Source organism: Homarus americanus, unplaced genomic scaffold (assembly GCF_018991925.1).
Source record: "Homarus americanus isolate GMGI-L3 unplaced genomic scaffold, GMGI_Hamer_2.0 scaffold40841, whole genome shotgun sequence".
In the NCBI taxonomy this organism is placed as follows: Eukaryota; Metazoa; Arthropoda; class Malacostraca; order Decapoda; family Nephropidae; genus Homarus; species Homarus americanus.
Genome location: NW_024739413.1, coordinates 441722 through 454413, shown reverse-complemented (window position 1 = coordinate 454413; position 12692 = coordinate 441722). Strand labels below are relative to the sequence as shown.

The 12692-nt window shown below is 39.7% G+C and overlaps 1 protein-coding gene across 1 annotated transcript in view; it reads right to left on the bottom strand.

Annotated features, from left to right (window-relative positions):
* LOC121874732 (neurobeachin-like) overlaps positions 1-8244 on the bottom strand; it is a gene marked incomplete at its 5' end in the record, with an annotated part of 70606 nt that extends 62362 nt beyond the window's left edge. Inside the window, 3 exons of the mRNA XM_042379010.1 lie at positions 3583-3729; positions 4501-4620; positions 8107-8244. Of these exons, the coding sequence (XP_042234944.1) occupies positions 3583-3729; positions 4501-4620; positions 8107-8244 (405 nt within the window). The remainder of the gene's footprint in view (positions 1-3582; positions 3730-4500; positions 4621-8106) is intronic.
* Positions 8245-12692: the final 4448 nt, after the last annotated feature.

Sequence of the window (12692 nt, the reverse complement as noted above, 5' to 3'; positions counted from 1 at the left end):
GCTTTACTTCTCTCTCTCCTCTCCTCTCCCAGTGCAAAGTCATTTGCCACTTTACTTCATTATTATCATCATCAATACCTTCACATGCTGGAGGTGTCAGCCGTCAGTCATCCTGCGGCTATCATTTCCTTCACTTCCCCTTGGCTTTATAGGTTCGTCTGTTTCAACCTCCCGTCAGCAGATGGCCACGTGGGCCAGACTTTGTAAGTAAACAAAACAGGCGGAGGTGACTGGATTTCCTCATCGAATGGAAAACTTATTGTCTCATTTTTAATTCTTTCTTACCTTCTTTCTCTACTTTTTTATATCTTTATATACTTTTTTGCATCATAGTTTCTGGGTTATTTCATATTATTATTCTTACATGAATTATAATGAAAGGCATCAATTACCAGCTATACATAAATTACATATACTGTAATGATCCACAAATCGATGCCAGGCATTGCCAAGTGTTGTGGGATTGCTCACCATTGCTCATCACATCAATACCAAAATCTCTAAACCTGTCCCAAACGTTCCAAACAGTGTGTCAAAACGTGAACACACAACAAGTTAACCAATTACGCGATGTTCAGGTATATACGCTAATATTCATTCACATTTTTCGTCTCGGGTGGTCATCTGACAACTACACACCCACAGTTAATCCTCCCTGGTGACCAGACTGTAGGGCCGACTGATGAGAAAACAAAAGCAAGACAACTCCTCTGGGCAGTAGATGGCTGCCGCTCTCCACAAACACAGTAGAGACACAAGGCCACCTGTTGAATTCTCAAGACGAGTGTAAACAACTACTTTCTCTCATAGAACAAATCGTCTTTTTTTCACATTAAAATCCATCACCTAACAGACAGACGGACGCCTGCTGGCTGAGGACGGCGGCGGCGGGGTATAAAAGCCGGTTTCTACCTGGTGGACAAAACACTTTCAAGGTAAACACGTGATTCATACACTGCCCTCGGGGTCATGGAGGGTCAGGAAAGGTTCTGTGAGATACTGGGACCAGCATGGTAGTTTAACAGCCAATTTTTCGACCCAAGTTAACTGTTATACTTTCCTACATAGCAAAATCCATTCGTGACCAGCACACACTACACTGCCTACCTTCTTTATTAATAATAAAAACAACTACAACACAATGTCAATAATAGACCAACATAAAGTGCAGTATATAACAAGTTGATACAAAACACATTAAGTTCACTCTCTTACACCCTTTGGGCACTTGATGTCCCATACACATAATTGGGACATACCGAATTTATTTAGTGGTTACGATAAATCTGTACCACTATTTACCTTAAAAGAATACCAGTCTAATCTATGTGTGTGTGTGTGTGTGTGTGTGTGTGTGTGTGTGTAGACACAGAGAAATCTTGCTTGAACGTGAACTAACGAGGTGACTGTCATCTCTCTCTCCCTTTCTTACAAAATAGTCCATCATCTCACATATGACGCTTGCATTCTCTATTCCTATGTTACTCGTTCTACTGCATACTTTCTCCCTCCCCCTCTATAATGCTCCTCGTCTCCCATCCGCTATAATGCTCCTTTCTCCTCTCAATTATGCTCATCTCGATCAAGAATAATTTTTACCAGTCCTCAAAAAAAAAAATCACCTTAAGATGAACGGTGAAATAATTCTATTAAATAAATCATAATTTTTAAAAATAAACTTTCCTCGAAAAACACAAAATCAACGACATTAAACAACCATACAAGAGTATCACGAGACTCGCCAACACATCTATCTTAAAATAGTCCATTATTATTTTCTTACACCTCAGTGATATAATATTCAGTAGCCTCATCTCTGCCCTCAGCTGTACGTCAATAGAGAGGGAGACCCGTTTTCTACCAGCCTGACGTGATCGAGGTAAACGGGCGCTACTTAATCACGTGCATTATTGCTAACTGTGTGAGACTTCGGTTGGTGACGGGCCTTGAGCTGTTCTCCGTCAGACCCCTAAAGACCAATCTCCAAGGTATCAAGTCCAGTCTCCTAGAAGACTCGTCTCCGTGGAAGCCCTCAACCCCGTCTCCCTGAACACCCGAGGGGACGGCACAATATGGAACTGTGTAGGTTGAGTGAAAGTAAGTTGCCCGGGCGGGGATTACTGTACGGGGGCGAGGAGGAGGTAATAGTACAGTCGTAGTATGATGTGAGGGAAGGGGGATTAGGTAGCCAGATAAGAGTGTTGGGAGCGAGGTACGAGCCTCGAGTACTTCCCCACCATACTGTAGGTTTACCAGGACACCTGTGGCACGGGAGAGTGACAGCCACAGACAACAATAAGTACAAAGACCAAGACTGATACGCCGTCCTGAAGGAACCTCCGGCGGGGAACGAGAGCGTGTCAGTGCCCAACACACCAGGGGTTAGGGTTTCCAGGACCTCGGGACGCCCTAGAGGTTACCTTTGTCGTTCCTGCCAGGTTGTTACACGGCCCTCCTCTCCATCTTTCATGGCGTCTCCCTTGACTTTCTGCCTTCTCCATACAGTCTCCCCCCACACTGTTTCCCTCCACTCTAACCTACGCACTAACTCCCTCTGCGTATTTGTGAAATAAAAATAATAACCTCATATAATCCTTTTCCATTATCGTGCAAGGGGACACAATACACGGCGGCCGTGTACACCAATAAACAAAGTATCGATTTTTTTTCTGGCGTCTTTATCTTCATCAAGCTCTCGCGTAAGGTTTCCTGTCCTTGTGTACTGAGGTCTGCGTTCTGCTCTGTAAAACTGCCATTGGACTCTGTTAACAGCGTATATACACACGTAAACAAAAGAAATTCACCCTCCGAAACCTGGAAGATAATACGAGCAAATCACAGACAGACACTTGTTCGTTTCCCATCACCTTGACCGTTCTCCTCGTGAGTGATTCAGTCAGCCGTGTTTGACGGAGGTCTCAGGGTCACTCCACACCAGGCCGTGGGAACACAACACACTAAATAACTGGGTTACTATATTCATTCATGAGACTAATTTACAATTTACATAAACTTGCTCGCCCACAGCACGTGGTCTGGGTCATGTCTGGCCGGGGGCCCTGTACACCACGGCATGTCTGCGTCTTCTTCAACCAGCTGGTTTTAACTTCACAAAATAACGCCTTAGTCTGGTTGTAGGGTCGAGATTGTGTGCGACAACTTACACTTTTCACTTAAGTGTGTGATAATAATATATGTAAAGGGAATAACGTGGCTGACTGGGGAGAGGGCACCCTCAGTTCACCCAGCCGTGACTGGGTACCTAACTGTACAGTTGGGGAAAGTGAAGGCGGTCATATTCATTCTCAAGTCATGCTACACCGCTTCCTTGATAAACATGAGGTCTTACACAACACCTACCTTATTGTTCTCATTCTCAATTTAATTTTCCTCTGCTGCGTCGATAAAAATCATCATAGATCATAAAACAGAGTTGATCCGTCGGTAAACACAGCACATCTTACCTTCTCGTCCATAAGTTACACTCTATCAATTCAGAAATCAACAAAAGAAAGCTTACCCATCACCATCACCCATAAACCCAGCTCCACCACCTCACTGATGACACCTGAGTTTTCTTACCTTATACCCGGGTCCGAGGCGATGCATGGCGCACACCTGGTGGGCAGTGAGAGCCTCAGAGAACAGGTAGACCGCGCTCATCTGACCACAGAACACCCGCTCTTCATCCAGCTCCGGCGTCGCCCCGATGTAACACTTGTCCCATGTCTGTGAAGGAGGGCAAGTTAAGTTCAAGTCAAGTGAGGGAGATGGTTAAGCCCGGGGCCTCCTTGACACAGTAGTTACCAGTCCGATGACACAGTAGTTACAGGCCCCAGGACACAGTAATTACCGGCCCCATGACACAGTAGTTACCGGCCCCATGACACAGTTGTTACCGGTCCCATGACACAGTAGTTAACGATCCCATGACACAGTAGTTATCCAATGTCTGTCAGGGCATGGTAGTGTCAGTTTACTTAAGGTGAGGTAAAGTCATCCTTGGATGCCACGATGAAGGATTTCCCTAACATTTGTCAGATTTGGACTGGGTCAAGTCGGGTCAGGTAAGGCTAAGTCATATTTGTGTGCCATCAGGTAGGATTCTGTCCACGTCTGTGAATAGAAGGACAAGATCAGTTCAGATCAGTTTTGGGGTTAAGTGTGAGTTTAGGTGTTATTGTCCACCACTTGACACAGATGTAGGAGGAGGCCTGGGTGTACGGAGTTCGGTTGAGGCAAGGGTGGGGTGACATGGATAGGCTAAATGTCGACTGGGATGGATTTAGCAGTACAAATTCATCACCATACACCACCACCTCGTCCCTGTATCGCTATTTTCACCATAATCACCATTTACTGCCATCATGACCACTCCACATAATAATCATGTCGTTAATTGAGACGGGTCATGTCACGTCATTGGTGGAGATGAGTTACGTCACGTCATCATACTTACGTCATTGGTGGAGATAAGTTACGTCACGTCATTACACTCACGTCATTGGTGGAGACGAGCCAGGTCATCTCGGTGGCTGAGGCGAGCTGACCATTGACGAAAACTTTGATCTCACTCTTGCTCCACCTGTTGTAGATGTACACCACCGCCACCATGTACCACTGTAACAACAACAACAACATTAATACAACAGATCTATTAAAATACAGTATACATCATCATCTATCGTCATCATCCATCGCCATCATTCACACACGTTATGTCCATGTACGCGTCAACATCACGAATATATAAAGACAAAATTTCTTAAGAAACTAACCATGGAATATTAATAATTTACGTCAAGCTTAATAACATAATGGCAATAATTTAACTCATTAATGACCATCTATGTTAAATTTATGGCAACAGATAGATCTATCAACATTCACAATTAACTAATGGCAACAAAATCTAACACTACAAAATGTAAACAAGACTAATATGTAAAATAATGGCAACAATAACTCTCGGGCCAACTCGGATTTAACACTTATAAAAGAATCATACTGATATCAAGGTTCCATTATCAATCACAGTGTCAATACCATTCACGGTGCCAATACCATTCACGGTGCCAATACCATTCACGGTGCCAATACCATTTACGGTGCCAATATAATTCACGGTGCCAATACCATTCACGGTGCCAATACCATTCACGGTGCCATTACCATTCACGGTGCCAATACCATTCACGGTGCCATTATCACTCACGGTGACAATATCATTCACGGTGACAATATCATTCCGCGTCATATTACCAGAAACTTTTACTTAGCACTGGTGAAAGTAACTCTCTTAAAATTTCAAAGAAGTATTAGAAAAATATGATGAAGCTGTTGTAGTGACAATAAATGTCGTATGTATATATTTCTTAAAACATTATTTAGTCCACTACAATAAGCGAGTTTCTTTGGTACGTTTTCAATTGTATATTCAGGTTATATATTATATTTTATAGGAACACTTTCAACACGTTTATTGAAGTTTTTTTGTTTTTTTAATGTTTTATCCTTATATAATTTTACTAATTCATTTATCTGTCACTATTTCTTTCATCTTCATTTTATTAAGTATCGTATATTATGTATGTTTATTTTACTGATAGACTTTCAAGGACTACACGCAATAAGATGAATATACTGTATAGTTTAGTGATATTACAACACCAAAACTAAAGAAGCAAAAGAAAACCCCTCAAATTGAAATTAAACTATTTTAAAACTTTTAATTGAAGAAAATAATCGTTTGGAAAGAACTAGATTACCTTGATTTTGTCCCAGGTTGCTGAACTGACCCTCTGCCTCATTTACACACACTTGCAGGATTTCAATCGTTTCTCTTACTTTGACAACACAACATACATACTGTATATCGCTTCTCACTATATCTTTGTTTTTTATTTGTTTTATTTGTGGTCCTTTATTATTATTATTATTATTATTATTATTATTATTATTATTATTATTTTAATACCCCCCCCCCAGACCATGATGTGGGCCACTGAGCGTCCTGGTGGGCTAATCCCGTAAAAAAAAATTAACAATAAGATCCATTTCTATATCATCAGTTACGAGGAATAGCTACTCATCGTACGAGCCTCTATGATACCGACCCCCACACCTTAATCCACCCTACTGATTATAATTACACAATATCAGGCAGGTTAGTGGTCCCATTATAACTACACTGGATTATGTTGCTGTACATTACATCTTGATCTGCGTAATTTTTGTCCACTCATCTCGGCGACAATAAAACAATATCTTATTGAGATAAATTTGAACATATTTATACTTATTGTTCTGTCAATAAAGTATATATTCTTTATAGTAACGTGATTCATACGTACTTTTTTTATGAAAGTCATTCGGTAGAGTCGTAATGACAGTATGAATTTGTACTTTTGTTTTTCTTTTCTACATTTTAAAACATTGTGAGTTTTTCTCCAATATCATTAAAAACAGTTTTGTTTCAAATCTCATAATCAAAGTTTAATAGAAATGTAAAATATTTAAACGGCAAACTAACTATTACCTTTGATCATTTATCTAAATCAAATATATATATTTTTTATATACTGGTCTTCAAATCTACATTCTTACAAGTCTACTGAAATCATGTTCACGTGTGTGTTCCGAGTATCTGGAGTCTCCTGTAAATCTATTATATTTTCGTGTACGTCAAGCGTTCCAACTTCACTTAATAATTTTAACTGAAACGACAATTGAATTGTCTTTTAATACTGTCAGACCAATTATTACCAGTTCATGGCATGAAATGATTTGGTTGTACAAGTAGAAACGAGGGGCTGACGGTAGAGATTATTAAAGGGCAACACTGAAGGCAGGGGGACCAGGAGAGAACAGAGACTGGGATACAGAATCTTGAAGGAATGGTACCGTACTATCGAGGGTTATGACGCATCACGATCGCGTGTGCGACGCAAACCCACCGGCCAGGAGCAGATTCTCACTGATTTGTAATCTAGCAGGCGAACATTGGACCTAAAACAACAGAAATAACAAATCTACAAACAATAAGTAAGGAATACGTGAGTAAACTAGGCAGACGGACGGACGGAACATGCACACTTAAATGCCCCTTGGTCATGGCGGAGGACTGAAAATAGTGAAGAAAAAGATGTCTGGCGGGGACAAGAGTCGGCTACTGTGGAGGATGACCACCTCCACCCCACATGGTGTCACCCAAACACCCCGAGGGTCAGCAGTGCCACTCTTAATATAATTTGATTATACAGTGAAGGGTGAAAATGACCCAGCGTTATATTTTATGGCACAGGTTACACTCTAACTGAGGTAGCCTGAAGGGAACACTGAAATACTGGTACAACAATGAATAACACGAGGTTGTGGATAAATAATAATAATGATCAATTAATATTAATGATACGATATTAACAAATATTCGCCTCTCAACATGATCCCTATAATTATATTAACATTAATTAACAAAAAACGATTTAATGATTTAATACAGATAAATAGCCACATACACCTGTGTGATCCAATTTAAAACAGAGCCTTCAAGTACTTCCAGGTGCCCAACACGGCCTACAACAATACGTGTAGGTGGCTCAAAGCTGCTGTGACCTTCACTAAGAACTGCCTGGTCAGCACACTATCAGTCCATTCGACGGGGAAATAAAAAAAAACACTTTTCTTGTTTCAGTTTCTCTATTTTTCCAAGCGGACAAAGAACAAGGTCACGGGTGAAAGTGATCGTGCTAGTTTCCTGATGACATGGCCTAACATTTACACCATGTAGCGGCCCCCAGAGCTGACTCTTAACCTAATACTACCCAAAATAATAATGTTCAATCAGAACAGTAATACTATAATAGGTTTTAGTACAATGAAAATTGCTTAGTTATAATATAAAAAATCCAAGTGTAAGAGAGGTAACAATATGAGTCAGGATGAGATTGATAGACTATATTATGTAGTAATAATAAAAAATATAATAATAATAATAACAATAATAATAATAATAACAATAATAATAATAATATCTAAAACACACACACACAAAATTAGCGTACAGGTAGCCGCCCATCACGAGGATACACCTGATAGCGAACTCACCTTCCTGGGTTGGAATTCATACTTGATGCAGTGCTGGTAACCCTTGCCCTTGATCTTGAGGGAGGTGAGCACGAGGCAGTTACCCACGAAGTGTGCTGAGTACCCAACGCCCTTACTCGTCTTGAAGCTGTGGAGGAGAGGGGATACAGTACATTAGTGGCCTTGTAATTTACAGACACGGTACATAAACGAAGATGTGTGTGTGTGTGTGTGTGTGCGTGTGTACGTACTCTACCAATAATAAAAAAATAACAATTACAGGTACCACAGGGTGACTGGAGTTAATATATTATAATAAGCGTACAGTCACCCCACCCGCTGGTCTACACACAGCTGGGTGAGGGACGATCTCAACTGACAACTCATAATTATCTGTAGTTCTTGGGGTAACCTTGGGATGCAAAGAATATTAATGTGGTATAAGACAAATCGCCTCCCTGTACGTTTATCTGATAATGTTAAGACAGGGATGGTAATGAGTATAAATAAACGTATGCTCAAATAATTATATGCGTCGCCAGGAGGTTTTGAATAATAATAAAACTAATAATAATAATAATGATAATGATAATAATAATAATTGCAGTGCGGAAATGTGAGACTACTGTACCGTAGATTCCTGAGGCTGGCCGTACGAGGTATAAGCTACTCAGTATCTCCTGGAGATACAAGTCTAGTGAGTGGTTATCCAACTACTATTCCTCCCCTCCCCCGACATACACACACACACTCTAGCACGTATACAAATCATCTGACGTTAAAACTATCCAATAATGTTATAGACAGAACTACATATAATATACAACTTTATAACATCGTCTTCAGACTTTAACGGATAACGTCCAGTCTTAATTTTATTTAACATTTTTTATTGTTAAAGTATTACCTCCCAGTGGTGTCAGCTGACGACACAACACACTCTTCAACACTAGTTTTGAAATTTTAAGATTTTCATAATTTTTTGGTTGCAAACCTGAGAGGCAGTACAAGGCTTTTTATAACAGTGATGCAAGTAATACACAGTAATGTGCACCTAAAGCTGTCTCAAACGTTGCTTTTACTTTTGAATTCTACTTTTAACAGTAGTGTTCTGAAATATAATGGCAATACGAAAAAATACATACAATTCAGCCTTTAAATACTTAGTATCACTGCTACAAATTGTAAAGCACAATATTAACCATTTAATAACTAGTATTTATTTCATATTCCATTTTCAACATCTTAAAATTCACAAGAAGCAAAACACGTTCTAACCTACGCATTACACCAGCTCTGTCCTCAACTCTCACGACCCGAGAGAGAGAGAGAGAGAGAGAGAGAGAGAGAGAGAGAGAGAGAGAGAGAGAGAGATCATCTGTGGTTCTCAACAGCACCATAAGGCCAGGTGTCTCACTCTGGTTAACATGTCATGAGGAAATGCCCTCCTTTTCCTACCACCGTGTTCCACCATCGTATAATGACGGAGGTGAGATGACTGGTTTATTAGATGAGGACTCCGAGACAAATTAGCACAATCCTTCAACCACGGTGATGTTACTCGACTCCCTCTCCCGTCTGTACAAGTTTATTCTCTTCCATTCGTGATTTCTGTCCTATGTCTTTTCCATTAGTGTGTTAGTCCTATTTCTTTCCCTTTCGTGATCTTTGTCTTTCTCTACTCTCTCGTTTGTATTATTTCCTTCTTTCTATTTCCATTTGATTATACACTCATTTCAAAATCAAACTGAAAAGTGTACAATACTTGCATTCGTCCATATGTCAATTTCACAAGGAAGATTAACATGGTTACCTATCACCCAACCGTGCACCCACCAACCCGTGCACCACCACCCAGGGCACAACCAATCCATACAAGTTACAACATCAACCACACCGAAGTTACCAACATCTCAAGCTACAAAACTCTTATGTTCTTGTTAGGGATATAATCACCGCCAGAAGCTACACCTTTCGCCACGTGTACTCTTTCTCTCTCCTACCACAAGTTTCTAAGCGAAGCGCCTCACCACAGCGTATGTTTGCTCGTGTGGTCCACAGTTAATTGCCTAATCATTTAATGCAAGGATAAACGCGCCACTTGGTAGTGTAGTGTGTGTGTGTGTGTGTGTGTGTGTGTGTGTGAAAGTAGGAGGTACTATTATTTACCTTGTTATTTACCTGATATGCGTCTGAAAATACATGCATCTCTTTTTTCCGAATGTTAGACTTGCGGAAGCTAGTGAAAGGTTGAGGCAATTCTGATTAACTAACGAACTGACAGACTGATAGAAATTTTATTGTCGGCGTTCATGTAGTCTCTGGCCACTGGTAACTTTGTCACTTCATGATCTAGTTTATAGGTTAACAAAATCATTGTATACATCTGCACCGTGTAGGTATTTTGGATCACTTAATTCATATTTATTTATTTATTTATTATTATTATTATTTTATTTTTATTTTTATTTTTTACGGGGATTAGCCCACTCGGGCACAGGTCACTGGCCCACACCGGGGCCTGAGGAGCGAAAATGTATAATAATAATAATAATAATAATAATAACAATAATAATAATAATAATAATAAAGAACCATAGAGAAACACAAAATGAAGAAAAGATCGAAAGTGAGAAATAATATATGTATGTTGTGTTGTCAATAGTAAGAGAAACAAGTCCGACCCTGCAAGTGTGTGTAAATTTAGCAGAAAGTCAGATCAGCAACCTGGGACTTGGTCACAATTTTCGTGATGTTATAAATAGCAGGGTCTGCCATTATGACATTCTTACTGGGAAAAATCGATCTATCTACTAGTGCTACCGGCTACTAGTCCTGCTCTTAGGTAATACAGAGCTTCATAAAACTCGTGTGTCACCTCGCACCTCCTCCTACACAATAATGGCTCCTCTTAGTCACAGAAATCCTCAACACTGAAATATTCACTCATACACCTGGTGTGGACGTGACGAGAATATTACATATGAACCATCAGTAGGAGGATATTCCAAGTGCCCAGTCAGCCATTCGTCTTACTCCATTCACAAGTAAACAGGAACAGGAGCACTTAACGTCAGTGTCGACCAAATATCCATTAATTCATTCATCTTCATCTCACGTTCAGGAGCACAAAGTGAATTATGAATCGATTCACACCCATAACATCATCAAGCCGTGTCGGTCCTGACGGAACCATAATCACTTCTAGGACAGTTAACAAATCCTATAATTAAGCCAATTATAAGCAAATTAAAAGACTACCACTAGAGGTAGAGTTAATTTAAAACTCATTAATATTTGTGTGTCCGTTTTTCCGGAAACTGCAGCGCAATAATGAATCTATACATTTACCATAATTATCGCCAGTGGTGTAGACGCTACCTCATGTATAATATACTGTACAAAACACAACGGCCAATATTTAATACACTTTACTACATTGTTGTTTATATGTATTTCTGAGCTACAACAACGTGGGTCTTAAAGCACGCTCTCTCAACACACTATAAACTATCAAAAGTTAAGGTGAACAAATAAATAAACATTATAGTAAGACAAATTCTTCAAATCTACGTGTAATTCACATCTTCAGGAGTGAGTACAGACTAAGGCGAAATACTTGACAAGGCAAATATATAGTACAGTAGAGGAGAGTGAGATCAAGTCCCTAGGGGACCGTAGGTGTCCACAATGGTCCGGTCATTAGTCAGTGACCCTACTAATCTTCATAAGCACAGCAGCTGTCCGTAGTCAGGTCATAGGGTAAGATGACCCAACCTTCTCACCTGGTTACAAATCTTCTTAATTACAAAATTATCCAGTTTGTACATACCATTACTCAAATTCATGTTGACGAATTAAGTGTGTTTAATGAGACTGAATTCAATAATGTTCCTACTGACAATTGAATTACAAGGTAATATTGAGGAGGCATTATCCCAGTCAATGCAATGCTTATTATCTCTCATATGAACGAACAGAGCATTGGATTCCTGGTCTGTCCTAACACTATATCTATGCTGTTTAAATCTAGTTACAAGATCTTTACCTGTCTGGCCTAAGTAGAACATATTACATTCCTTGCAAGGAACCTTGTAAATGCAGCCGCCTGCATTGTTGGAAGAGTTTTTGATTAACATTTGTTTTACAGTGCATGTGTTTTTTTAAATGCCACATTAACGATCCAGGTTTACACTTTCCTAAACAACTTTCTAACCACAAACAATAAATGCATTTTCCCTTCTGTTAAGTGACCAACAGGTAATATGTTGCGTCTCCCATGCTTCTCTAAAAACACAAACTACTAATTATATTTCCTCCTGAATTTCAACCCCTTAAGACAGTCGTTTATTCTACAATCACCATTTACTCCACCAACAACTCATGCTATTTCATATGATTTCTTCTACCCAAGAACAATGAATATTTCAGCAGCTTTCAATTACTCACATTAGATACATTTATCGTCGTTTATTTCTAACCAATAACGATTCAACTGTTTTAATCACATCTGAACCTTCCAACAGCTGATCCATATTTCCATATACATTTCACCCTTGATAGAACTACTGTACCTTTCTATTTTTTTAAGTTCCTGAAATCACGCC